At 39.0% G+C, this 26,108-nt stretch overlaps 1 protein-coding gene across 7 annotated transcripts in view; it reads left to right on the top strand.

Annotated features, from left to right (window-relative positions):
* The window catches only part of NOL4 (nucleolar protein 4), a 203,402-nt gene that overhangs the window by 97,421 nt on the left and 79,873 nt on the right, over window positions 1-26,108 (top strand). For all 7 annotated transcript variants that reach the window (XM_071554586.1, XM_071554589.1, XM_071554588.1 and 4 more), the window contains one exon: window positions 17,811-18,094. In XM_071554586.1, the coding sequence (XP_071410687.1) occupies window positions 17,811-18,094 (284 nt within the window). The remainder of the gene's footprint in view (window positions 1-17,810; window positions 18,095-26,108) is intronic.

The raw sequence follows: 26,108 nt of genomic DNA on the forward strand, positions 1-26,108 counted from the left end.
AATAAAAGAGCCTTTCTAGAGATCTGAGTCTAAGGAGTGGGTAGTGAAAGGACAGTTGGTTTTTTTTTCTCCTCCCTCCCAGGACAGCCCAGGAAGAGTCACACATAAGCTCCAGACTGGTTAGAGTAGTCATCCCGTTAAACTGCTTTTATTTGGCTGGTTTGCCAAGTAGTAAGAGGACTGATAATCCAAAACACTGCCTGTCTTCTTTGTAGTTAAAAAAACTCAGTAGTTAGTGTACATCTGTTATGAAGGACTATAGAAATAGACACAAAGGGTATGGAGCTTTAAGCCATTATTTAGGCTGGCCCTTGAATCTGTGGTAGACATATGGGTGACAGAAATGCCAAACAAAGTGGGGATGAGGGTAAGAGAATATTCATCAAATGAATGCACTATGGAATTATCGGTTGATATCTGTCAAATTAAATTACTGATTAAAATGTTCCTTTGATAAAAAAAACGACTAGGAAAGATTTATAGAGGTTTCATTGTGTATTTTCACCACCGCTGTGAGGATATAGTTTTAACATAGCTGCTTACAGCTTTTAGAATAATTGAGATTGCTAAATCCACAATTTTTCTACCTTGTGTGTACTTTTATTAAATTAAGTAACTAAGAAGTTAAATTTTTTTCATTTTTTATCTCAAGGCCATGAATCTTCTCATTATTTTTCTCCAACATTTAACTTGTGTTAAATGGAATAATGTTGACTGCTCAAACATTATCTCATCTTATTTTGTCTTCTACAAAGTGTGTGATTTTAGGAAACTGGTCCAAGTTGTATTAGGACTGAGTTTTCACAAAGAGTCTTGAATTCCTTATCTGCATTTCTAGAAAACTTCAAGCACCAATTGTAAACAGGACTAACTGCATGTGATGAAGTGCAATGGGGTTCAAAGCATGGATCCAAACCCATAACCTCTGTTTGCATTCTTTCTGCAGGGTTAAAGTGTTAATGCTTCTTGTAGCAGTGGGACTGTATTACGCACAGACAGGTACAATTGGCAAAGACTGCTCACACTCAGCAGCCCATGCCACCAAACTTGAGGAAACTCCTCTATGAACTCTGTTTTGGTAAAATAAACTGAAGCTCCTGGAGTTACCAGAAACTAAAAAGCAGAGATGACTCTGCTTGCTATATACAAAAAGTCAGAGTTCCTAAAGTCTTAAAAATAAATAAAAATTGCATGTTCTTCCAGGACTTCTCTTTGGCACTCTCCTGTTCTGAGAGCTGTTGGCTTCCCCACAGCAGTGGGTGAGTCTGCATGGGCTTTTCTCTTCATTTCTTTCCTGCCCAGCATTCCCGCTCCCAACAGGTACTACACACTTCTTGAACTGCCTTCTTCTTGTGCCACACTGTGTCCCAGTGTTCAGGCTGTCTGCTTATCAGATGTTGAACTGGCTAACATAATGCTTTCTGGAGTGTCTCTTCCATGCATAAAAGTAAGTAGGATAATTTAGTGTGTGTGCTTATTCACCAAATCAAGGTTTTGAATTATGACACCAATCAGAAAAATACTGTTGGTACTGTGTTGCTCTCTTTCCTTGAAGCATTTCTCACTGTTGCAAAAGTAGCCCCCAAAACTTGTACAGCACAGCTTCTGCCTACAACCTCCATTTAGAATTTATGACTAGAAATTTCTCCCTCTTTCATTCACATTCTCACTCAAGGAAAAATAGGTAATATGTTCAGCACCTTCTGGGTGGTACACCGCACCTCACAGAACTGTGTGTCTTTTAACATCTACAAGTATAAAGTCAAAAACTTTAATTCCCAATAGGGATCTTGCTGCTGATACTCTCATTAAATCAATAACAGAAATCACACTTTTGTACTATATATAAACTTAATACACAGTGCGTGTACTTCTCCCTATCAGAGATTTATCCAGCACATTATAGTAAGGAAACAGTAATAATGATGGTATTTTTTCTTGGTTGCAAGGCATCTTGTTTTCTGAAGGCATTTCTGCCCCTTTATTACCTTTAAAATATATACATATATATGTATATATATGTGTGTGTGTGTGTGTATATACATATATATATATAGTTTCCAAAAAGACTGTAAATGGTCGATTTGATGGTAGAAGAAGTAAACCTTGAGTGTATCTTCACTTGAAACAGGAAGTTTAAATATATGGAGATTTTTTTATGTCTTTAAACATGAGCTCAAATATTTTGATTAATATTTTTATTTTAAAGAAATCTGCAAGGCTTTAAAATATCTTTGAGTTGACAGTTTGCCCTAATTTGAAAAAGTAATAGCCATCCACATAGGAATATTTTGATTATTTTAAGTGTCCTTTATTTTCCTTTCCTCCTCAAAAGTAAATTCTGAAGACCACTCATTGTATGTAAATTGCATGAATTTAATGGACTAAAATATTTCTCAGGCTGCAAATGCTGTCTTCTGTTGACTCTAGCGAGGTTAAGACCATATGCATTCAAAGTTAGATTTCAGCACTGTGTATGATGTTCTGTCCAGCTTTGCAGCAGTTAATTAAAAAGGGCTCTCTCAGTGCTGTGTTTCTACCTTTGTGGCTTACTGCATAGTAAGTTCTTTGTGTTAGCTGAAGAGCTAAGCACAGCAGTGTTCATTTTTAACAGGGCCAATCATGAAGGCTGATCACAACCCAGAATTTCCTGGGCAAGTTCTGCTTTTGTAGTGGTAGTTGAGATACTACATGCTGTCTGTCTGGCAGCTCTAATACTAAACAGAGTGAATGAGTGCAGTTGTTCTTGTTGCAACTCCATTTTTCAAGTTTTGTGTGCTGTCAGCTATAGCAATAGGAGTACTTTTGGTCTTCTGCAGACGTTGTTTGTGAGGTCATGATAGCAGCTGGCTATAAGATGGATGAGATATTCTCCTGTATCCTCTAGGACACTTCTGTGGTTTTTCTAGATTCCAAATATCAGGGTATTAATTGTTAATAATATCAATAATGTCAAAATTGCAATTGTGATGGGAAGTTATACAAAGGGAATCCAGGGTTTCTGTTGTTCTGTTGCTAGAAGTTTTACAGGGGTTAGGAGAGTGAATGTGAGCTCAAGATATGAGTGATCGATCTTTTAACATGTAGGGCATTTCATTGTATCATTGCAATTTCATTCTTGATGATAGATTAGCTATTGTATCCTGGTGTGGAATCATTTTGAATTTGTCGTTTCTCTAGTTGTTTTGATTGAAATTGTTTTCTGAAATATGCTGAGGAGAAGGCAAGTGCTATATGTGTGAGTTGATAGCAACAGCAGCATTTTTTATTGCATCTGTGATTTGTGAATGTGGTCAGCCAGCAGCAAAACAAATGGGATCTGATCAAAACTATGTTTTAGATATTCAAGTCCAAGAGCAAGAGTGTTGTGCTATTCACTACTGTCCTTCCATTCTGCTCTTTGCTACTACATAAACTACTGAAGGTTGTTTTCAATGGCTCCTGTTGTGGTTACCACATGATGCATTAACAGTTCCCAGTCCTTTTACTGTCTGCTAACGTGCTGTCAGCATGCAACCACCTTTTATGCAAAAGCTCAGACTCTGCTCCCTCTGTTTTATCCTAATTTCCTGAATCACCGGCTGTGGTGTGGAGTTTGGCAGGGACTCCTAGTGTAGGACTCTGCACAAAACTGCAGATTTCAGTGCTAAAGTTAAAAGAAATGTTTTTTTGAAAAACAACTGCTTGTGATTTGGCTGATGACATCTATGTAAAAGGGGCTCCACATTAGTGATTTCCAGTGATTTTCACCATATTATTTAGCTGGTTTTGCCATTTGTTGAAATATTTCAAAATAGAGCTATCCCAGGTGTTCTTCAACACAAGAAGATAATGTTGAAATTAAATAATTTCTGAGAAAATTTTTATCCTCAAAAGCTTCCTGAGTGAGCCTAAAAGATTTTGGACCAAAATTTGAAAGCCTTTCTAGAACATTTTTCCTAGGATAACACTGGGAGACAGGATCAGGAACTTGAAAATCTATGTTTATCTGTTTGCATAAAGGGGAATGCCAAGAATATCTCTGAGATATTGCAGACATTTCTAAAGCAGATAATATCCTTAGACTGCCTTCTAAATGTTTCTTTATTGGAGCTGCTGTATTTAACATAGGGTAATAAAGAAAGGGTTTTTCTTTCAGAAAGACTGTGCTTTGAGTCCTCCCAAATGTTTTTATTCATGTGTTAGAGAATCAAAGACGGTAACTGTTTCTTTGCTTAGACAGCTGAAATTTCTTTTAACTACCTAACTGACACATATAGCTTGAGCAATCTGTTTGTGTCAATATTTTTATGTATTCTGAAGCCTGTCACACTCACTTAATCAGAGGCAGTAAAATCATGCTTTCCCCAGATTGTTTTGTAATTCTGGGACCAATTCAATATGCAGCTCTAAAGTTTCTGTTGATTCCTACATGCAGACTAAGGAACAATCTCAGAATCTGTCATACCTGGAGCACCAGGTGCCATCGGCAACAAATTTTCCAAATCAAATTTGTGTTTGAAGTGCAATTAATAGATTTGATTGCAGTGTGATACCATTGACAGCTCCCCCTTAGGTTGTCTTTTGTTGTTGCATTGGTTGCATTATTTCTTCTGATGGAAGTAATTTGCAATTGGAGGAAAGAAATAACCTGCTGGTGTTCTGTGAAGGAGAACACACTAGGCATTTCATGATGTTGAGTGTTGGTCTTAATGTTTGCTTTTACATTGAATAGAAAAGGTAACAGCCCCCCAATACTGTAATAGTTCTCTTCATGATCAGAATTGAAATAGTGTGTTTCAGCATACATAACTTTTCTGCTTGATCCTGTGGTAAAATCTTTCCACACAGAAGGAATAAGGTTAATCTGTTCTCAAACCCATCTTCAGATCCACGTTCTTCTTCTAAAAATTTTAAACTAATCTTCTGGAAAACACAGTTCCCTTACAAGTAGTTTGTAATTATTGTTTAGGAATCAAGGTGATCAGTTTATGAAGGTGATGTTAAGAATTGCAAAGTAATGATCTGGGATTTGAAAGAACTCCCCAGAAGTCGGTTTTTTTAATGTACTTTTACAGTTTATTTAACCAGGAGAAAGATTATTAGCAAGTGTTGCTCATTTTCTTTTCTTTTTTTTTTTTTTTTTTTTTTTTTTCCCAAACACTATATTTTCTACATTTTCTGGAAACTTTGAAACAGGTTTGCTCTTCAGCTGTTTGTCATAGATCTATTTATGTTTCTAATATGCATTTCAGTTAGAGTAAACTAGCTATACAATAACAATCCTTTCAAATTATAAATCATATCACTGGCCAAATAATCCTCTTTACAGATTGTAAAGTGGAAGCAAATTATATAGCAGATTTTGCAAGATCATTTTCTTTACTTCTCTATTTAAAATAACACCAAGGATTTCTGTAAGTGCTCTTGCTCTAGGCTTCCCCTTTCTCTCCAGCCTAGCTTTGCAACAGGGAACACCATCTTTGGGCAGAACGCTTGGTTTACCAGGAGCAGTCTGCTGGTTTCCACACACAGATCTGTTGAGCCAGCTCAACAAATGGTCTTTATTTTTACAATTTCTTGCTGCCCTTCATTCTCAAGTCAGTCCTGTATTAGAAGGGGGTCAAATAGGTATTACAGTTGGACTCTTTGGTAAGGTTTTATTCTTTCCCATTCTAGTGCTCTGACTTTTACCAACAATCTGTACTTAAATAGTTCTTGGAATTTTAATGATAATAGGAGTGATGTACTGTGATTAAAACATTCTTAAATTTCATTGGTAATGGTACATTATCAATAGCACAGGAAAAGCACATGCAGCAATTACTCTGTGTGAACTGTCCTGTTGCTGAATTCTGCTGGGCTACCAGTAAATAGAATTATGGACCAGTGATTTAATTTCTTAAGAAATCTCTCCAATCTGCAAAGAACTGCAAAACAGTTTGTGGATTCTCTGTAAATGGTGGTATTCTGTTTGCTCTACTTTCTGGCCTTATTGAGTAATCTTGTTTTGAGACTAGCTCCCAGGGATGTTTCAGCAAGGGCAGACTGACTGCCTATAATGAGAAGAAAATTTTTGGAAGTTACTAAAATAGTATTAACAAGAACCTGTAGGGTTTCTGTTGGCATTAGCTTCCCAGGAAGGAACTGTAAATAGTCTTTGTGCAAAAATTTTAAAGCACCAATAGTTTTCAAGTTTTAATCTTTCATTTACACTCTTGTTAATTGCACCCTCTCCTACTTGCTCTGTTCCCCACCCAAGTGCAGCCCACTGCATTACAGTGGGAGGAAGAGTTTGAAATGAGAGACACTGCTTAGTTGGGTGGCTTGGCAGTGAAAATTTCAAGTCCACAGCTCTGGTGAGGAATAGCAGTAGATATGCCAGAACTATCTATCAGATCCTTCAAGTTTTTTGAAGTTTCTGGGCACTGAATCATATTTACTTGGCTTGCCAGGAATATTGTGACAACAGACCATCTAGCACAATCATTCTTTTTTTTTTTTTTTCTTCCCTTCAGATACCTCTTCTTCTAGTCTAGTTTTAGCCAAAGTGTGGCAAAATGCTTAACTGTATTTTGGGAACTGTAAAATAAGTTATTGACTTTGATAAAAGAACATGGCTGAGGGTGTGGTTTTTTGCTTCATGAAAATAATTTCTGAAAAGAAAAGAGGATGTTTTATTTTTGCCAGTCAAATTGGAAGTCAATATGTCTCTCTGTGGGATTACGAGGCAGTTGGGATTTAAAGGTGGTGACTTTTCTGAAGGCAGAAGAAACCTTCCTGTGGTTTTAATACCTCATGTCAAGTGTACTGTCTTCTGTGACCCCCAGTTGGTGTGAAATTCCTCAAATCATGGACTGTTGTGGATAGAGTTTGCAAATGTGCCATTTTTCAACCCATGGTATACTAAATGTTTCAGGATCCTACTGACTTGGACCATATAGTTCTTCAGTAGGAAAAAGCATTAAATGTTGTGAACTTCCAAGCAGATTCTACTGCCTTGGGCAGGATGATGTCTATACATCTCTCTTTGCAGTTTGGGCATTCACTGTGTGAGAGAGATTTTTCCAGACTGATGAAAGAGAGGTCAATCATCAGCATTGCTTATTTTTCTGCCTTTTAATGACAGTCAGCATGCTAGAGAGATTCCCAATATGCTTGTGCCCTTTACCTCAATGGCAATAATTTTGAGTTCAGGTACAGCTTTCTTAGCATTGCTGACTCTTACTACCTTTAGCATTCTTTTTCTGGTGTTTGGGTTGACACTTAAGCATTGCACATGCTGAATATTTTTAACTTACACTTGATAACAGTGAAAAATATATAGGAAATCCGAATGGATATAACATTCAAAAATGGTTGCTTGCAGATGGAGAAGGGCCAAATTTGTTATCAAGTGGTGTCCTGTGTGACTAGAATAGTGTTTTCCCTCAAGCAGTGAGGAGATCCCTTACTGTAGTTACACATGGCATGCTCAAAGCAGGAAACAAGCTGCCATGGACATTCATAAGCATTTTAAAGTGGCAGAATACAAAACAAACTGAATTTAAAAGGGACATGTAATTCATATCCCTCGAACATGCTTATTTGCTCAAGTTTGTAATAGTAGCTTTCCAAGCTCTGGAATTCATTGGATTTCTAAATTTACAGTTTATCTGTAGCAGAATCCTATACTTGACTTACGGAGACTCTGTCTCAGCAAAAACATTAATTACCTTACATTCACCGAATAAGGAAACAGTGACCCTTATGGAGTCCTGCACTTTCATATTTAATGTTCTGACTTCTCAGATTCACTGACATCCAGTTTCCTAATCTATGCAGGAAGTTTTAGTTCACCCTTGATAGTGCTAGAACTACATAGAAATACAAAGGCTGTAAGTTTCAACTTGCTATTCCACATATTTTTCTTCTAGTTTTTCCCAATTATATGTTTACTACATACTTGTAAACTGACTTTGAATATTAGAGGAACTTATTTTACTCTCTGCTGAGGAAGGAAATATTCCTGAAAGCCTCTGTGTTAAGATGAGTGTAGATAACTGATTAGAAAGGATGTGACAGAATTGTTCCACAGTCAAAACCAACTATTTTGCAAAAGAACAGTTAATTTTATCAACATTATGAAATGAAAATTAGTGGGGGGGGGGGGGAAAGAGAATTGTAGGAAATGATTTTGCTTCTATTTTTGAAGAAATTTCATGTCCTAGCTTTTAGTATGCAGTTGTAAGTAACAATAAAACAGCTTTAATTTAAGTAATAAAGGTCTTTAAATAATACTTTTCTGTTTAAAAAAAATCAATAAAATTAGATTGTAATTTTGAAATCCTGAACTACAGAGCTACAAACCAGATAGTGATGAATCTAATGACTGAACTATCTGGAGAAGTATTGTTACTGAGAGTTACGCTGTCAAATCAGTTGAATAATCTTCATTATTATAGAGGTACTGAAAGTATTGGGCTGACAGGGCATCTTGATCTTGTTTTATGCACCTTAATAGCAATTGGTAACTCCTGGGACTGTGTATACATTACAAATATAAAATGAAGAATGCTTGCAGGACTTCTTCAAAATGGTTTTAAAATAAAACTTAAAATACAACATTAGCATCTATTGAACTTCAGCAGAACTCTTGCTTGTCATTCAATTAATTCTCTCATTTTTTGTTGGTTTTTGTTTTTGTTGGGTATGTGAAATTTTTCCTTATTTCTACTCTGTTGTAGTCATCTAGTGATAGGTAAATATTAACAAACATATGAATTTTTTATATGTCAAGAGGAAACATCAGTTCTCTACTCAGAATACAGCAGACAGGCAAATCCAGCAATTTGTACTGTAAAACTCGGGGGCCTAAGTCAGAGTGTGAGTTAAATGTTGCTAAGGACATACGAAGCTCATAGCAGCCATTTCTCTTTGTTCATACTGCTCCACCCCGCTTTCTCTTCCAGTTTTACCAATGGAGAGAGTATAATGAACCTTTCCATAGCCTTGTTGCCCTTATGGAAGAGTAGGCAGCAATTTGCTGAGGGGATGCAGAGCTGTCAAGCTATTGCTTATCTTTCTTGTGCTAAGGGCTTCATTTTTCCAGAAGGAAATACAGACTCTTATCACTGAGCAAACCCACAACATGCAAAAACTGCTGTGCTACCTTTTAGACTTTAAAAATTCTGGGGTTTGGGGCATCCAGTCTGCAGAGAATTTCTTCTAATAACTCCAAGTCTTTGCTTTTGTCTTCGGTAGATCCCGATGAAGTAAATTTCAATATTACACACCTGCACTAGGTCCAAATGGTAGATAACCCATATGGGTTGAATTTTAAGCACAAACATGCACCTACATATTACTCTTTGTCTGTTTCTGGCACAGCCCTAGATTCTTCTTGGCGCTAGGAATGGCAGCAGCTGCTGCCCACAACAGCCTTTAGCTGCAGCAGTGTAAAGGCTGGATAAGGAAGAGATGAGTATGATATCATAGATTACCTCTTTTTACTTTAAGGAAAAGGATTCATATTTCCCCTTTTCATGATAAGTTGAGGTCTCAAATGTCTTTGTTACTGGTTTATTCTGGACATGGTTGGAAATTTAGTGAATCTCAAAAGTGTTAGCCTGCCCTCAGTCCTATCTGCCTGCCTGTCTTCCAGCCTTCCTCAGTTCCTAGCTTCTTATCACTAAACTGCTCTGAAGCCCAGAGTCCTCTTCAGAATGAGCATGACGCAATAACTCTACATTTCTCATATGTTATCTGACTGAGAACTTGTCCCTGCAGTGCTTGCCCCAAGATGGAGCTCTAAGCCATATTCTCAGTGCCAGATGACATTTTGCCTGTCACAGCATAAAAACTTTTAAAGTTGAAGGTCTTTTGTAGTAGCAACTCTTTGACAGAGCCTTTGCCACAAAACATGCCCTAAAGTTTCTCCAGTGTAAAGGGAAAACCAGGGATTTTTCTCCCTGGAGGCAGTTTTGAAGTGTAAGTGCCAAGTACAAACTGCATGGACAGTGAAATAAGACTACTGTGCACCCAATGAGCTTTCCAGTTGATTATTTACATGTGCAGTATCCTCCTGAGAGGCATTCTTCCTCATCTCCTTGCAGTGTATATGCAAGGACAGGAGCTTTGCAGGAAAGTAAGCATGCAAGTCACTCCCAAAGCTTTATAAATGAGCCCTTCTATGACGCTGTGACTTACAGGGCAGTATTATTGTTCCGATAGTTGCTGATGTCATGCAGTGGAGGTTGTTCACTGCTCTTGATTGCACTGTAATTGAATAAAATATCTTCCTGTTTGATGCCTCCAACAAAAAAATGATATTTACTTGTGGAAAAATTGTGAATTACTGGAAGGTTTGTTTAATCATGAAATAAAATTTATAGCCTGGCTAATGCTGATTGTATTGTATACATGCATATGTATATCAAATCTACTGTACTCTTGTACTCTTGTTGACAAGGTTTAGTTTTGCAGTTTGCTTTGTTCCTTTTTCTTTTCATAAACGCTTGCAGTGAGTGATCATATGAAGTAGCTTCTGACCTATTCCTCAACAGTAAGGGATTCATTGATTAGCACCACTGAAACTGATGGACATTCCAAGTTCAAATTTCAATGCAGTGAGTTCCATAGCTGAATTCACAGAAGCCAACCACAATGGGAAAGCTAAATGTATCAAAAGGAGAAAAAATAGTTAACATTACTGAGGTTAACTAACTGAAGAGGACGATTAATGCATATTTTTGTAATGGAGCAAGAATGAAGGGATGGGGCTCTGTGTACATCACCCTGTTCTGTCACCTGCCTACCGCTTAATTCCTGTTCCTTGTTTCCTTGACACTGTACTGACATTTTAACAGAAACAGAAATGGTGGCAGTAACTTTTTGGAGGAGCAGAGATTTCTTGGGTTTTCCACAGGTTCAAAGAAAGACTGGGCATTTTGAAATCAAAAAATCTGTTGAGCAATACATAGGAGGAAGGATTGTATGTGCTTGCCTTATTTTTTTCCTCAAACGTCTCCTAATAGCCTCTGCAGGAGAGAGAATATTGGACTAAATAATTTTTCTCTGAACAGCTATGGCCATTCTTATGCTTTATGAAATGGGGAATAAAAGAAGGTGTGAAATCAGCTTTGTACCTCCATTAATTCAATCCCTGTTCTTTATCATAATATGAAAGGGAATGAAGACAATGAATAGACAGAGTTGATTTTGACTGGCTTTTAAGTTATTTATTGAACTTGTGTTTGAAACATGACTTGTGACATAAATGAAGCATAACCAAATACACAACTATGATAAATTCATATTAAAATTGTCTTTATGAAAAGTGCTGTGAGTGAAATGTGTCCTCACCTTTTTATCAGTTCATTTAGAAAAGTTTCTATAATTATTTTACACTACAGAAGTTTCTGTGAGTCAGCACTGTACACCACCACCTTTTGTCTATTTCATGGTGTTCCTCTACTGAAAATGCCTGCTGTCCGTTGCCACCAGTGGAGTGTTTTTCTCAAGAGCTCTTGTTGGGAAGATTTGCCTTGATTTTGTAGAATTGTGGAAGGAATGTAACTAACTTAGTTTAAAATGATTGCTTATATAGCATATTATTTTCATTAAAGTTGTGTTTTAACATAGGGAAAATAAAACACATACAAAATTGAAGCCAAAGGTTAAGGAGAACAGCACAGTAACTCAAAACTGCTCTGGAGACTGTCACTCTGGTTTGCAGTACTGTCTCTTGCAAGTGATTGTATTCAAATGCATAGGATTGCTAAGGGTGGAAGGTGGTGTTTAGCAAAGTCTCGGTGATGGTGTCCAGCCCAAGAAGATCAAAGCAAACTTCAGCATACAGAATTTTGGTAGACAGTCTTTAAGAGTGTGTGTTATGACAGCCTGCATTTGCACAGCAAGAAGTTTCAGTCTCACTCATCCCACTCAGCTCCTTTGCTTCCCGTCTCCTTTTAGAAAGAACAGTTACTCATCTTGCTGCTCTCACAGATGTTCTGTCAACTGATAGCCCACTCAAAATGTTCATTTAACCTGAGTGCACGCTACATTGGAGTTTTGTGGGCATCAATGTCTGTTTAGGCTGTGTATGGGATATCCTCATATCTCCACTCCTTAGAGCAGAAAAAACAAAGTGGCCCCAACAAATCACCTTTGATGTGATTAATCAGACTCATTATTACCAGGAATTTTTTTTGGCTTGTAGGACACCCTTGTGTAGTCAGACTGTTTCAAAAGAGCCAAAGGTGTTGTAAGGTTAATTGCCTTGCCCTTGTTTTCTGTCTGCTTCCTAAGTAAGCTGTCTGCCCTTTCAGTGCATCTGAGGTTCCATATGGCCATATGGTTGCAGGACTGTGCCACACTACTGCTGTTAGAGCTGAAGCCCAATGCTATGAATTACTGACTACTAAAATGTGTTTCAGGTAGCTGAAATCTCAGCTGTATTAAAGCATCATCATGGCGAGGCTTTACAAATAAAGATTTGGGAAGGGCTCTCCCCATGTGGGTGTGCAGTCCTTTGAGCCTGCACAGTGGATTTTTTAGGTGAGGCACAGCGTGCACGGAAGTGGCCCCACTCTTTAACTTGTGAGGCTCATCTGCCATGGCTGAGTGAGCTTGGACAGTGACAGTGAAGTCCCCAGGACTAGAACCTACACCCCCCGGTATTCCCAGGAGGTGTCCCATCCAATGACTAACCGGGCCTGACCCCGCTGAGCTTCTGAGATCTGATGGCATCAGGCATCAGGGTGGCATTTAATTGCCTTTTTCTAAATATTAATTGCATTCTTGCCTAAGAGTTAACTTGAGAGAGGGTGAGGATTTATTCAGAGATTTGTCTTTAGATAGAATGGCTTGTTAATTCCTCCCTGACTTCCCATCAAGGAATGTGAAAAATCTGTGTGATTTAGAGTATGAAATTGATATCTAAGAGATCCTTTAAAACATCTGGAGATTTTTCTGTCAAGGAGATAAGTGAGAGTATATATAGGTACCTTGGTTTGCTATTGACAGTACTTCAGTGACACTTAGAGTTCACATCTTAAATTTGTGCTCTCAGAAAAGTGGTATTTGATAAACTTGTTATTTCAGCCTTATTTGGTGTCCACTTCAACTATTTTTCCTTTAGGAAAGCTCTCTTATTGAAAACAGTGTTAAGCACTTGACATATCTTGTCTGAAGACAGTTCTTTCTGGGTAGAGCAACTGAATGCTAACCCATAACAGTAGTATCTAATTCTAGCAATATATGTTGTTTTCCCATTCATAAATCTAGACCTTTTTGGTAGGGAAACATATTCCTATAAATTAAGACCTAGTTTCCTGCTCTAAACCAGTGTCCTTAAAATGTGAGCTGCCACTGATACCACCTTGCAAAATCTAAGGTGTTAATTAAGTACGGGGAAATTGGGTTTTGACAGAAATTTAAGCCATGATAATGTGAATGTCTGTGGCAGATAACTGAAGTGAAGGATGCAGCAGTTCTGAGAATCAAAACTCGTATTCAGAGCATTTGTTTTGCTTGATCTTTTTTGCCATTGTCTTTTTTTCCACCATTTTCAAGTTTCCTCCAAACATAGTGGTGATTGTAATGAGCCTGAAATGTTCACAGAGGAATATGGACTTATATGTTGAAAAACCAAGCTGGTGTCACTTTGTATCTTGCTGGCTGCAGTGGGATCTAAAAGGAGGAGCTGGAAGGTGTGATACAATGTGATGAATAAGAAACTAACTTGAAGTAGACAAAGTACTGCATTTCTTGTTTTGAGAATTAGAATCATAGAACCATAGAATGATTTGGGTTGGAAGGGACCATCTAGTTCCAACGTTCCTGCCATGAGTAGCGACATCTTCCAACTAGACCAGGTTACCCAGGGCACCATTCAATCTCCCCTTGAATACTTCCAGGAATGGGGCATCTGCAAGTTCTCAGGGCAGTTTATTTCAGTACCTCCTTGGCTTCAGTGAAAAATTTCTTCCAAATAGCTAATTTGAACCTACCCTCCTTCAGTTTAAAGTGATTACCATTTGGCCTCTCAATTACCCCTAAACCAGAGAGTACTTGGACTGAAGGTATCCAAAGGGTGTTGGCCAGAGCAGAGGATCAGTGTGGAGCAGTGTGCAAGGTGGGAAAAGGAGGTGTAAAAAATACACGTTCATGAATGAGAAGTCTGTGCCTAAGCTTGGAGAGTGTGCTGTGCTTCAGCAAGAAGATGGCTGCTGCTTGATACAAAGACACCTTCAGTTTGTTCTTGGAGTACTTTTCTGAGGAGTGATACTCTTTAATCCCTGGAAGAGGATCCCTACACAGGTGAGGCAGGCCTCAGCTAGCTGTTCTTTTGAAGTAAAACACATACATGTTTTGAGATCAGGCTCTGCCTTTTCAGGCTTAAGAAACAAAACCAGTTGCAGATGTGCTTCCAGGCTTCCAGTATTCTGGGGTAAGGGTGTGAAAGCTGCATAATTCCTGAGGACATGTCCTACACTGAGCAAGCAGTAGAATTTGATGAGGGCATCATTTGCTGTCATGGCTGATGCTTGTGGATAGCCTTGGCCCTGGGTGGAAATTATATAAGCTCATCTCACAGCCTCTTTTGTGACTGTCCCAGTACCAAATGATGGGCAGAGAACCCCTCTGCTCCCTCCTTTCTCAGGTCCCAGTGTTTGTGGCAGGCTTTGCTGTAGGTCTTCCCATAAAATTCACCCTGCAGTGGAGGTTCAGACAAGTGATAGGTTTGAAAATATGCTACCTTTGCACCAGTGAAGCTTTGTATTCCACTCATCAGCCATCTGTGGGAGGGAAGCCTGAAGTGCCCGATGACCAGCACTGGGGCTGGAGTGAGCCCAGGGAAGACTGTCATGGTTTGCTGAGCCTGGTGTGGGAGGGCAGCCCCACAGCAGGTCCATGACTGCTGCCCCATGTGTTGGGCTTGGCCTCGTCTTGGCCTGGCAGTCACAAAGTGTTTGGGCTATGGCTGCCCATATCCAAGGGTGAACGTCTTTCCCCTCCTGGGTCAGACTCTCCTGCGTTTTCCCCCCAAACCAAATCATTCCTGATGTGGTCTGTGTTTCTGATATCTGAAAAACTCTCTGCTTTAAAATAGCCTTATTCTTGACAAAAATAGATGGCTGCCCAGGGATAAGGAATGTACTAAACCTTGTAATCTAGTTACCGTGGTAACATCTGTAAGAAATGACGTGTTAAACCACTTTTTGTTTTTCCTTCATCTGTTTTATGGAAACACATATTTCTGTTTACTGGGCAAAAGTGTGATTTATACCATACCATTGTCCTAAGAAAAGCCAAAATCTTTTTCAAAGTATTATACTGCTTGATCTCAGCACAGGAATCTTTTCAATGGCCACGTTTTAAAACAAATATAAGATTTATATTTGTTCTATATTGTAACCTTCTCACACATATAAGTTTTAGTTGTCAACCATTTATCATGCAGGGGAAAAAAAAAGCATTATTGCTTATGATGACAAGGTAAAACTAACAGCTGTGCTTGAGAATTGACTGTTCCTGGACCTAGTTCTAAGCACAGCTCTCATCATTTCCATTTAGCCATCTATGTCCTAGCAGTGGTTTCTGTGCATGCATGAGCCTGGACACTTGAGTGCCAGCAGACAGAAGTTCTCTAGGGATCAAACTTGTGTACTGCAGAGTAGACAGTGCCCCCACCTTTTAGGTGGTTTCTTGCATCCTCTGGTTACTCAATTGTTTCTCTCTTTACTCTTAAGAGTAGGGAATTTCCTTCAAAGGGAAGAGCATACCTCACTTGATGACCGATTTAGTAATTGATTTAATTAATTTGAAACTGACTGTCACTTGTTAAACTGATAATCAAGAAGCCAATTATCTGTTAAGAGTCCTAAATACAAATCAGCAGTAATCAAAGTGTTTCTCTCTTAAAGAAATCTGGATTTCTTTCTGATATCCCAGAGCTTTTAAAGTGGATTGTAAATATGGCTATTTACTTTAACAAAATAAAGACTCTGTATTGGACTTCCATTTTCTATTTCAGAACAGTGAATCTGCATAATTATTTTTGAAATTTTGTTTAGAATTTTAACCTTTTTTATGTATTATGCCCTTTAAGACAGAAGTCTCAGGGCATGATAGAAGGTTTATGAAGGATGAATCCTGCTCACTTTATTCACTTATGTAGCTGAAATCCGTAAGCATGATTGCTCTGTTGCAAGTTGGATTGGTGTACACATTTAAAAGTATTATCTAGTACTGTTATGTCTTTTATTGTATATACATACAGAACAAGAATGTTCCTTAAATAAAGACATATAAATTATGATTCTTATTACATATTTTTATGAAAATAGATTTTTTACAGGTTTAAAAAACAAAACAATTTTTTAAAAAATGTGTTCATAATTTATGCCCAGTCCTGTGTATTTTACAACATAAAAGTTTTGGATGAGTAAAGTGAGCAAGGCACTATTTTATCATGGCTTGTCTATGGCTAAATATTAATTGAATTAGATCTCTACCCATTTATAGAGTATTTTCTTCTCTTTTAAAAATCTCTGTGAGCAGGTTAATAGTTTTTTACTGTAATAATGATGGTGAGTGAACAGTTTGATTCATTATGTAGTTTAAGCGTGAGTTTTTCTGAGCCCATCCCTTAAAGAACGTGTCCTGATGTTTCTTTTAAATTCCACATGTTTACTTCTTTTCCATGGAAGTTGTTTAGGAGGGCCCAAAAGTGGATGGTATATTAAGGTGCTAAAATATTAAGGTCCATCTTAACTGTGTCTCCAGTTTCAATCTGAACGTGTTCCTGACTACTAACTCACTAGTTTTGTTTCCAGCTTCGCTGCCTGCAATAAGATAGGCTTGTAGAGCCCTAGGCAGGTGCTTGCACCATTAGCAAAACTTTGTAAGTTGCCAAAAAAGGGGTGCTTTAAGGAACAAGAAGTAAGGAAATTGAGTGCCAAATTCTGCTGCAGTTTAGCCCACTGAAGAATGAATTGTTTTCCTAAATATCCTGTTGGCCAAAACATTGCTTAGAAGTAAAAGTAGTAGCACCTGTGACAAATTCAAGTGCTGACAGCAGGATACACAAACACATAACATGTAGAGACACATATTAATCATACAGTTCAGCTGTGAAATCTTAGGGGTAACAACAACACATCCAGAATTTTAGGATGTAGCTTTTAGATTTATAATTTAATCCACTATTGATCAATATTTTTAAATATATTATAACACATCATGATTGAACAAAGTGAATGGGCACAGGAATAAAATGAAGAGATCTTTGTTTCTGGAGTCAACTCTACCAGCATAATCTCTACCGCCAGCAGTGAATACATCAGCTGTGTTTACATTGTATCTGTTTAAGAGGGTGTTTATGGATATGACCTGTTCTGTTCTGCACACTTAAACCTGAGAACTACATTCTCTCTCAGTACCATATGCAGCTCTGTTGATTCCAGAAACATGCAATACCACAGTAATGAGCATGGAATGACAATCTAAATAGATCCATAGACATATGCACAGACAGATTGCTTAAGACAGACTTCGTCACTTTGTCCCTAAAAATCCATTGTGATACTTGTCTTTTGTGTACATAGTGATACAAAGGTGTCAGCTGAGATAATTTCCCTTAACTTAGTAATATATTATGGATTTACTTAAAACTTTCACTTGAAAACATGAAGGAGTGTGTGTGCGTGTTTTGCAGAGATGTACTGGTGCTAGCAATGTAAACTGTTTTCATTCTATTTTGGAAAACATTGTGAAGATATGAATTATGTTTGAACTGGACAGAGATGATTATTGGCTTGTGACTGAAAATATATATTTTTTAATAGATGATTCAGCCGCAGAGAGTTTTAATGGCAATGAGACCGTGGGACACAGTTCCAATGCTTCAGGGGGAACACACTGCAGGGAGATGGCAGAAACCAACAGTAATGGCAAAACAAATCTGGAGCAGGATGAGCAGCCTCTGAACCTGAGTGACAGTCCCCTCTCTGCTCAGCTGACCTCAGAATACAGACTAGATGATCACAGCAGTAATGGAAAGAACAAATACAAGACTCTCCTAATTTCTGATCTCAAGATGGAACGGGAGGCAAGAGAAAATGGAAGCAAGGTAAGATGCTTCCACATGCTCCAGATATGAAGTGTGTAGCCTAGACAAGAGATTTGTGAGGCCAAACTAAAGGTTTTTGCAGATAAGCACTTAATGCAATGTGTCTAGTGTTTGTCAGATCATTACTTAAATGTTGTTCATAGATTTGTATGCTCTGTTACATATATATGATGCATAAGTACATTAAGTGTATGTGGATGTACATGGGTGAATACATATGTATAGGCATGTATATTGTGCTGACACACAGAGAAAATATGATGCAGTTCTTCATCCGACATGAATTTTTATCAATCCATTTACTGGGAACCATCTACTTACCCATTTGAAATATATATATACACACACACACACACACACATATACATACATATATATATGTGTATATATATAAAAATGTATATAATTTGATACATATATATACATATAAATACTGAGATATGTATATGTATGTATATTTATAGATGGCCATCTCATCACATGTATTATGTATCTGTAGAATTGTCATGGTTTAACCCCAGCCAGCAACTAAGTACTTCTCAGACATTTCCTCACTCACCTTCCTGTCCTGGTGGGGTGAGGAGGAGAATCGAAAATGGGTAAAATGTATGGTTAAGATAAGAACAGTTTAATAATTGAAATAAAGTATACTACTACTACTACTACTACTACTACTACTACTACTACTACTACTACTTGTAATGAAAAAGAAGGTAACAAAATGAGAAAGAGGAGTAAAATCCAAGAAGCACAAGTAATGCACAATACAATCGCTCACCACCAACCAGTGTCTGAGAGGTGATTGGTGGCTTCTGGCCAACTCCATCTAGTTTATACACTGGGCGAGGCTCTCTGTGGTATGGGATAACCCTTGGGCCAGTTTGGGTCAGCAGTCCTGGTTGTGCTCCCTCCTTGCTTCATGTGCACATGCTCTCTGACAGAGCCTGGGAAACTAAAAAGTCCTTGACTTAGGATAAGCACTACTTAGCATCAACTAAAACATCAGCATGTTTTCAGTATTATTCTCCTACTTAATCCAAAACACAACACTGCACCAGCTACTAAGAAGAAAATGAGCTCTTTCCCAGCCAAAACCAGGATAAGAAAGAATCCGTATGAATGTTAAATGTGTATACCCAAGAAAATTACTACATGTGAATTATCAACATCTGAAATGAACTGATTTGTTTCCTTCATGACTGTGTCATGCAGGCACCTACCTAACCTGAATTAAAACTGACAAGTTTGCTCTAAGAAGCTCTAATCCCCTGAAGGCTTTTCTCTCTAGTTTCTGTTATGTGGGTAAGGGGAAGCAAGGGTGATTATTTTGTAGATAAAGACAGATCCTATAGATTAGGTCAGCTAGCTTTCTAGGAAGGTTTTTGTCATGAGGGCCTGTGGTAAAGGAGGGTGGAGAAATGGCCTGTGTCATAGAATTTAGCCATTGATCTTACTGGTGGCAAGTTTCTGTTTTTATCTGTTAACCAACTGGCTTACCACTTTTGCAGCAGCAGTAATAGGATGTTAGTCCTGGATCCAAATGCTATTAAAGCTAGTCACTAGCTTTCAGTAGCCTGACAACACAGATATACTTTGAATGGGCACATTTTTTACAAGACTTTGAAACAGGATTATTATGGAAAATCACTTTTTCTAGGCATGTTTAGAAAGGAATTGCACATTACCGATGTCTAGAGAACAATATTTATTTATGGTAAAGTTCTACCTTCTGCTTTCATTGCCTGTGTGGTAAAAATAAAAACTTGAAATTTTTTTGTAACTTAAGTGTCTGAGTTTTGGTGGGTAGAAGAAAGGGACACTAAATGTGAGGCTGTTAGTCTTTCTTGTGGCCATTCAAATTTAACAAATCATGTGGTCCAACACCTTCTCCATAAAATCTTTATGAAAAACCATGTACCTGCATGGAATACCTTTTTTCACAAAAATGTTCATATTATGGAAAATGTTCTGACTAGGTGTGGTCTCAGTGTGTGTATACACTCCAGTGCTGGCTTTACTCAGTACTTTGCACAGTAAGTGCCAGTTTGGCTAATATGGATGGTTCAAAGAACATTGTTCCAACGAAGCTCTTCACCCAAATATTGACAGACATGCAGGCTCTTTTGCCTGAGGTAGGTTGTTGCTTCTGTCATCAGTCTTGCAAATCATAAATAAGCTTGGTGAAGAAAGGAAGAGTCTTTATGTGAAACTCATTTATAGCTAAGACAGAAACATAGCCTAAATTTCCAATTTTAATGTTCCAACTAAGATACAAAGAAAAAAGGTATCAAAAAATATTAAAAATCTGTTTGTAATGAATTGAAATGACAATCAAAGCCACCTAATTTTTTTGTTACTCTACAAATTTTAAGGGCAGAATCATCCCCCACATCTATACATTCTTTCACACTCACTGTCATCCTGCCCACTCTATATTGCCAAAAATGTGCAGATCTGTCTCTCCTTTTTGTCCTAGTGAAACTCATGTTGATGTTCACAGTTCATTTAAGTATATGATTTATTAGGTGTGCAGTAAAGATTATTAAATATGGAGTAAAGAATTCAGGAAGAACACAATCCTGGGATAAATAAAAAATTTTCAGAGTAAACTGAGTATAGAGTAAAAGAAGTTTTTTATGGCCAATTTAGTATTTTACAGATTAATTCTACTCTCATGTTTTAAATCTAGAAAAAGTTGTAAAATATATTTAGAATGTTCAAAACACATCAGTGTATAAGAACAGAATGTAACTGTTCAGCATCTCAGCATTTGATATGCATACACATATATATACATAATGTGTACATACATATTATGTTACATATAAGTAATTACTACTGTTTTACCTTTCACTTTATTTTACATGCTGAAGAGTCAGAGAATGGGTTACAGGCCCCAGACCAGATCAAGGAGGTCCTTTTGCCTTCTCTTGGTGATTCTCTGGCCATTACTGAGCTGATTAATTTTGAACAATGAAGAAGATCAAGCTGTGGCAGTACTCATTGGATGCAGTTGAGCAAGGACCTAGCCTGGACTCTAATTCTCTGCCAAAAAAGGAAAGAAAATAAAGAACATGTAAGATTAACAGAGGACTGCAGTTTACTAGAAGCCATATCTCACATATCCTTTTAACCTAGAATACACCGAGTATGTGAGATGTTTTCTGAAGTCACCTGGAGATTGTCCTAGTGCTCTCACAGACATTCAGTTACACAGCTACCAGATGTGATTGGAGCTGAACAATGGCATCATTGGTAGTGTTGGGTAAGCAAATGTATTTAGTGCAAGCCCTTGTCCTGATTTTGACTAAGGTTAGGGTTAATTTTTTGCAGTAGCTATGAAGGGGCAGCACCTGGAGCAGTGTGGGCATGCCCAGGACTATAATGCTATTCGTTACCATCTCACATCCTTTGCCAGGGATGGGGGAAAGGATCTCTCTCTCTTACTTCCAAGAAGAGGGGTGTTCCTTTTCTGGTGGAAAAAGTGTAGTGGGCAGAGGGTAGCTGTCCACCACTATGTCATCGTCCCAGGCTTAGTGAGGATTTTGCATGTGAATCACCCTCTTTTTGTACACTTTTATTATTGTATTGTTATTCTTACAATTCACTTTTCTCATCTGATTGCTGTTTCCGGTAAATTGTTTGTATCTCAACCCATGATCTCTGTCTTTTGTGCCTTCCATTTAGGGGAGAGGGAAGTGGTTCATGGTCTTTTTAGTGGGAGTACTAAATTGGGAAATACTGTTCTTCAACCATGATGCCTCTAATCATGTTTTCATAAGAAAAATAATCTGCAGCATTCACCAGATATAAAATTGATATGCCACTTTGTATAATGTAGTATTCCTATGGTATCTTTATGTGGCAAAGAGTTGAGAAAATTTATATGTGAAGTTAGTGAAGAAAATACCTATTTTCTAAATGAAGGGAAATATAGTTCAGTTATTGAGCTAGCACTGGAGGAACAAATACATTATGCTTCCTCCAACTTCTACAATGGCTCATTTAGCCTGCATGAGATGTTGCTTGTTTGGGATTGCCAGGACTCTGTGAAACTCAAGAGGCAAATGGAGGGAACTGGGAAGATCTTTTGGCTGACGTTCTGACAGATAATTTTGTATGTGCTGCAGAAATACAATCAGAAACAGTTGACATAAAAATGGTAGTTTTCAACCATATTTTCTACATACATTTGACAGCTAACAGACAAAAGTTTTTTGAAAATGGTTACTTTGTGGAAGTTCAATTTTTAGAATATTCATCATGTCCATACCTATTTGAAGCAATTAGATGCTTATGCTATAGGGGAAGTTTGCTATGTAGTGGCCTTATTCTTCAAAAGAGTCTTGGATATCAAAACAGGAATACTTAGCATTTTCCTAAAATCAGACCTCTTTAATGTACTCAGAGGAGGTAATTAGTGCTTTGTAAGAAATGTAGGTTTGGATTTTTTTATAATAAATCAAGATTTTTTTGCCTGAAAAGAATAGGATGCATAACTGGAGATCGGATAACCCTGTGAACAAATTTTAATTCAGCTTTTCAAGCTACTAGGGTATATTATTTTAAAAAATGCTCTGCTAAATCACTTCAGAATATCACTTCTAAAACTGATGTTGATAACACTCTTTAAACAAGTATGACATTTCAGTTGACAGTGTTGTTTTGAGTCCTCAGTTCCAGGCAGTGAGTATGTGTGGAATTCTTGTTTTTTATAAAAAGACCATGTGCTGAGTGCAGTGGAGGGAGTTTCCAAATTGAAATATAACCTTAAAATCTGATCCAAATTGTTTTACCATTCACTCAAAAAATGTTGTGCAAGAACAAAATGGGTTTGTCGCAGGTTTGGCCTAGCTGTTGCCAACCCTGGACTGGCCCCCCCCTTCCCCCTCCCAGAACCTTCCCAGCAAAGGAAAGGGAAAAAAAACTGAAAAGAAACGCACTTTAAAGAAACTGAACTGAATAAAAAGAATAAATTATATTTACTAACATTTACAAACCACACTGTATACACAATACATAGGATCTCACCCCCCAGGGGAGAGGGGAAGGGAGAAAAGGGGATTGATTAGCTGGGAAATAGGGAAGACACCAACCCAACCTAAAGAAACCGAATGAATCAAAACAAACACAATTAAAAACCTCAAGGAAGGGGAACAAGAATGAAACAATCTCACCCAGGACAGGAGAACCACCAGGGACCGAAGGGACCAGACCTCCACCACCTCCCTCCAGCTCCTCAGCCAAGGAAGGGAAGCAGCCACACACCACTCCCCCACTGCTACGTGGAAGACACGTGTGGAATACTTGTAACTTCCTTAGATACAATGGTTACTGGGGAAGCCATGGGTCAAACCATTACATTCTCCACCCCTTATTCCACACTGGTCTTTCCACGCAATCTTTGTATTATTGCATTTGCTTATATCCCACACACACATATATATGTAGAGTCCATATGCGGTCCTTCAAGGCAGATGTCTTGTCATCAAGGATCAACACCAGCATCAGTTCAGCTTTAGTCCATTGCCTTTTGGTTAGAGTCACAGTTCCAAGTTGAGGCCTAGTCCACAGTTTAGGGCTGCCTTATCGTTGGACATCATGGAATACCAGTACCGGCTTTGTTTGGTTTTTTTTCCTCGTCTCGTGTCTGGTTTCCTGCAAAACACAACTCAAAGCACAACATTAGTTCTTCCCCAAGGCTAGATTGCCTTGGGGCACACACTGGATCTCACCATCCTTCCTCATTACCCACCAGGTGTTTCCGGACCCTTGGGCAAAAACAATCCCACGAATGGGTTTGTCTTGGCCCGAGGGAGGGGTAATCCAGACAGATTTCCCTAACATGCCTCTCAAGTGAATCGCTGGAACTTTGTCTCCATCTACCGTGTGGAGGGATTCTGCTTGGGCAGGACCAGCTCGATTGACAGAGCCTCTGGTGTTAACCAACCAGGTGGCCTTGGCTAAATGCTTATCCCAGTTCTTGAAGGTTCCTCCACCTAGTGCCTTCAGAGTTGTTTTTAATAGTCCATTGCACCTTTCAACCTTTCCAGCAGCAGGTGCATGATATGGAATGTGATATACCCATTCAATACCATGCTCCCGTGCCCAAGTGGCCACTAGATTGTTCTTGAAATGAGTCCCATTATCTGACTCAATGCGATCTGGAGTGCCATGCCTCCACAGGACCTGTTTCTCAAGGCCCAAGATAGTATTCCGGGCTGTTGCATGTGGTACTGAATATGTCTCTAACCATCCGGTGGTCGCTTCCACCATGGTAAGCACATAGCGCTTACCTTGGCTAGTCTGTGGCAATGTGATGTAGTCAACCTGCCAGGCCTCTCCGTATTTATACTTGTCCCAGCGTCCACCATACCAAAGGGGCTTCAATCTTTTTGCCTGCTTAATGGCAGCACAGGTTTCACAATCGCGGATAACCTGGGAAATAGTGTCCATAGTTAAATCCACCCCTCGGTCTCGTGCCCATTTATAGGTTGCGTCCCGGCCTTGATGGCCTGAAGCATCATGGGCCCATTGAGCTAGGAACAATTCTCCCTTTTGCTGCCAATCGAGGTCTACTTGTGACACCTCAATCTGTGCAGCTCGGTCTGCCTGTCTGTTATTATCTTGTTCCTCATTAGCTCGACTTTTGGGCACATGGGCATCTACATGGCGGACTCTCACGTTCAATTTCTTTACTCTGGCAGCAATGTCTTGCCACAGATCTGCAGCCCAGATGGGCTTCCCTCTACGCCTCCAATTCATCTTCTCCCACCGATCTAGCCATCCCCAGAGAGCATTTGTTATCATCCATGAGTCGGTGTACAAGTAAAGCCTTGGCCATCCTTCTCTTTCTGCAATGTCTAGGGCCAATTGGACAGCTTTGAGTTCTGCGAACTGACTCGATTCGCCTTTCCCCTCAGTGGCTTCTGCCACCCGTTGGGTGGGATTCCACACAGCTGCTCTCCACTTCCGGCTCCTCCCTACGATACGGCAAGAACCATCAGTGAAAAGTGCGTAGTGCATCTCTTCATCTGGCAGCTGATTATATGGTGGAGCTTCTTCAGCTCGACTCACTGACTCTTCCTCTTCTTCATCTGCCAGGCTGAAGTTCCCACCTTCAGGCCAATTGGTTATAATTTCTAGAATTCCAGGGCGATTCGAGCTCCCAATTCGAACACGTTGTGTAATCAAAGCTATCCACTTGCTCCACGTGGCATCGGTGGCATGGTGTGTAGGGGGCACTTTTCCTTTGAACATCCAGCTTAACACTGGTAGTCGAGGTGCCAGGAAAAGCTGGGCTTCAGTACCAATTACCTCTGAGGCTGCTCGTATGCCTTCATATGCCGCTAGGATTTCCTTCTCCATAGGGGTGTAATTGGCCTCAGAGCCTCTGTAGCTTCGGCTCCAGAAACCAAGTGGTCGCCCTCGTGTCTCACCAGGCACCTTTTGCCAGAGGCTCCAGGAGGGACCTTTATCTCCAGCTGTGGAATAAAGTACATTCTTCACATCTGGTCCCGTCCTGACTGGTCCAAGAGCCACGGCATGTGCGATTTCTTGCTTGATCTGCTTGAAAGCCTGTTGTTGTTCAGGACCCCATTGGAAAATGTTCTTTTTACGGGTCACAAAATAGAGAGGGCTCACGATCTGGCTGTACTCTGGGATGTGCATTCGCCAGAAGCCTATGGCTCCCAGAAACGCTTGGGTCTCTTTCTTGTTAGTCGGTGGAGCCATCGCTACAATCTTATTGATGACGTCGGTTGGAATCTGGCGACGTCCATCTTGCCATTTCACCCCAAGGAACTGAATCTCTCTGGCAGGTCCCTTGACCTTGCTCTTTTTGATGGCAAAACCGGCTTTGAGGAGAATCTGAATAATCTTCCGTCCTTTTTTAAAGACTTCTTCTGCTGTGTCTCCCCATACAATGACATCATCAATATACTGGATGTGTTCTGGGGCCTCACCCTTCTCCAATGTGGCCTGGATCAGCCCATGACAAATGGTTGGACTGTGT

Source organism: Pithys albifrons, chromosome 4 (genome assembly GCF_047495875.1).
Source record: "Pithys albifrons albifrons isolate INPA30051 chromosome 4, PitAlb_v1, whole genome shotgun sequence".
Lineage (NCBI taxonomy): Eukaryota > Metazoa > Chordata > Aves > Passeriformes > Thamnophilidae > Pithys > Pithys albifrons.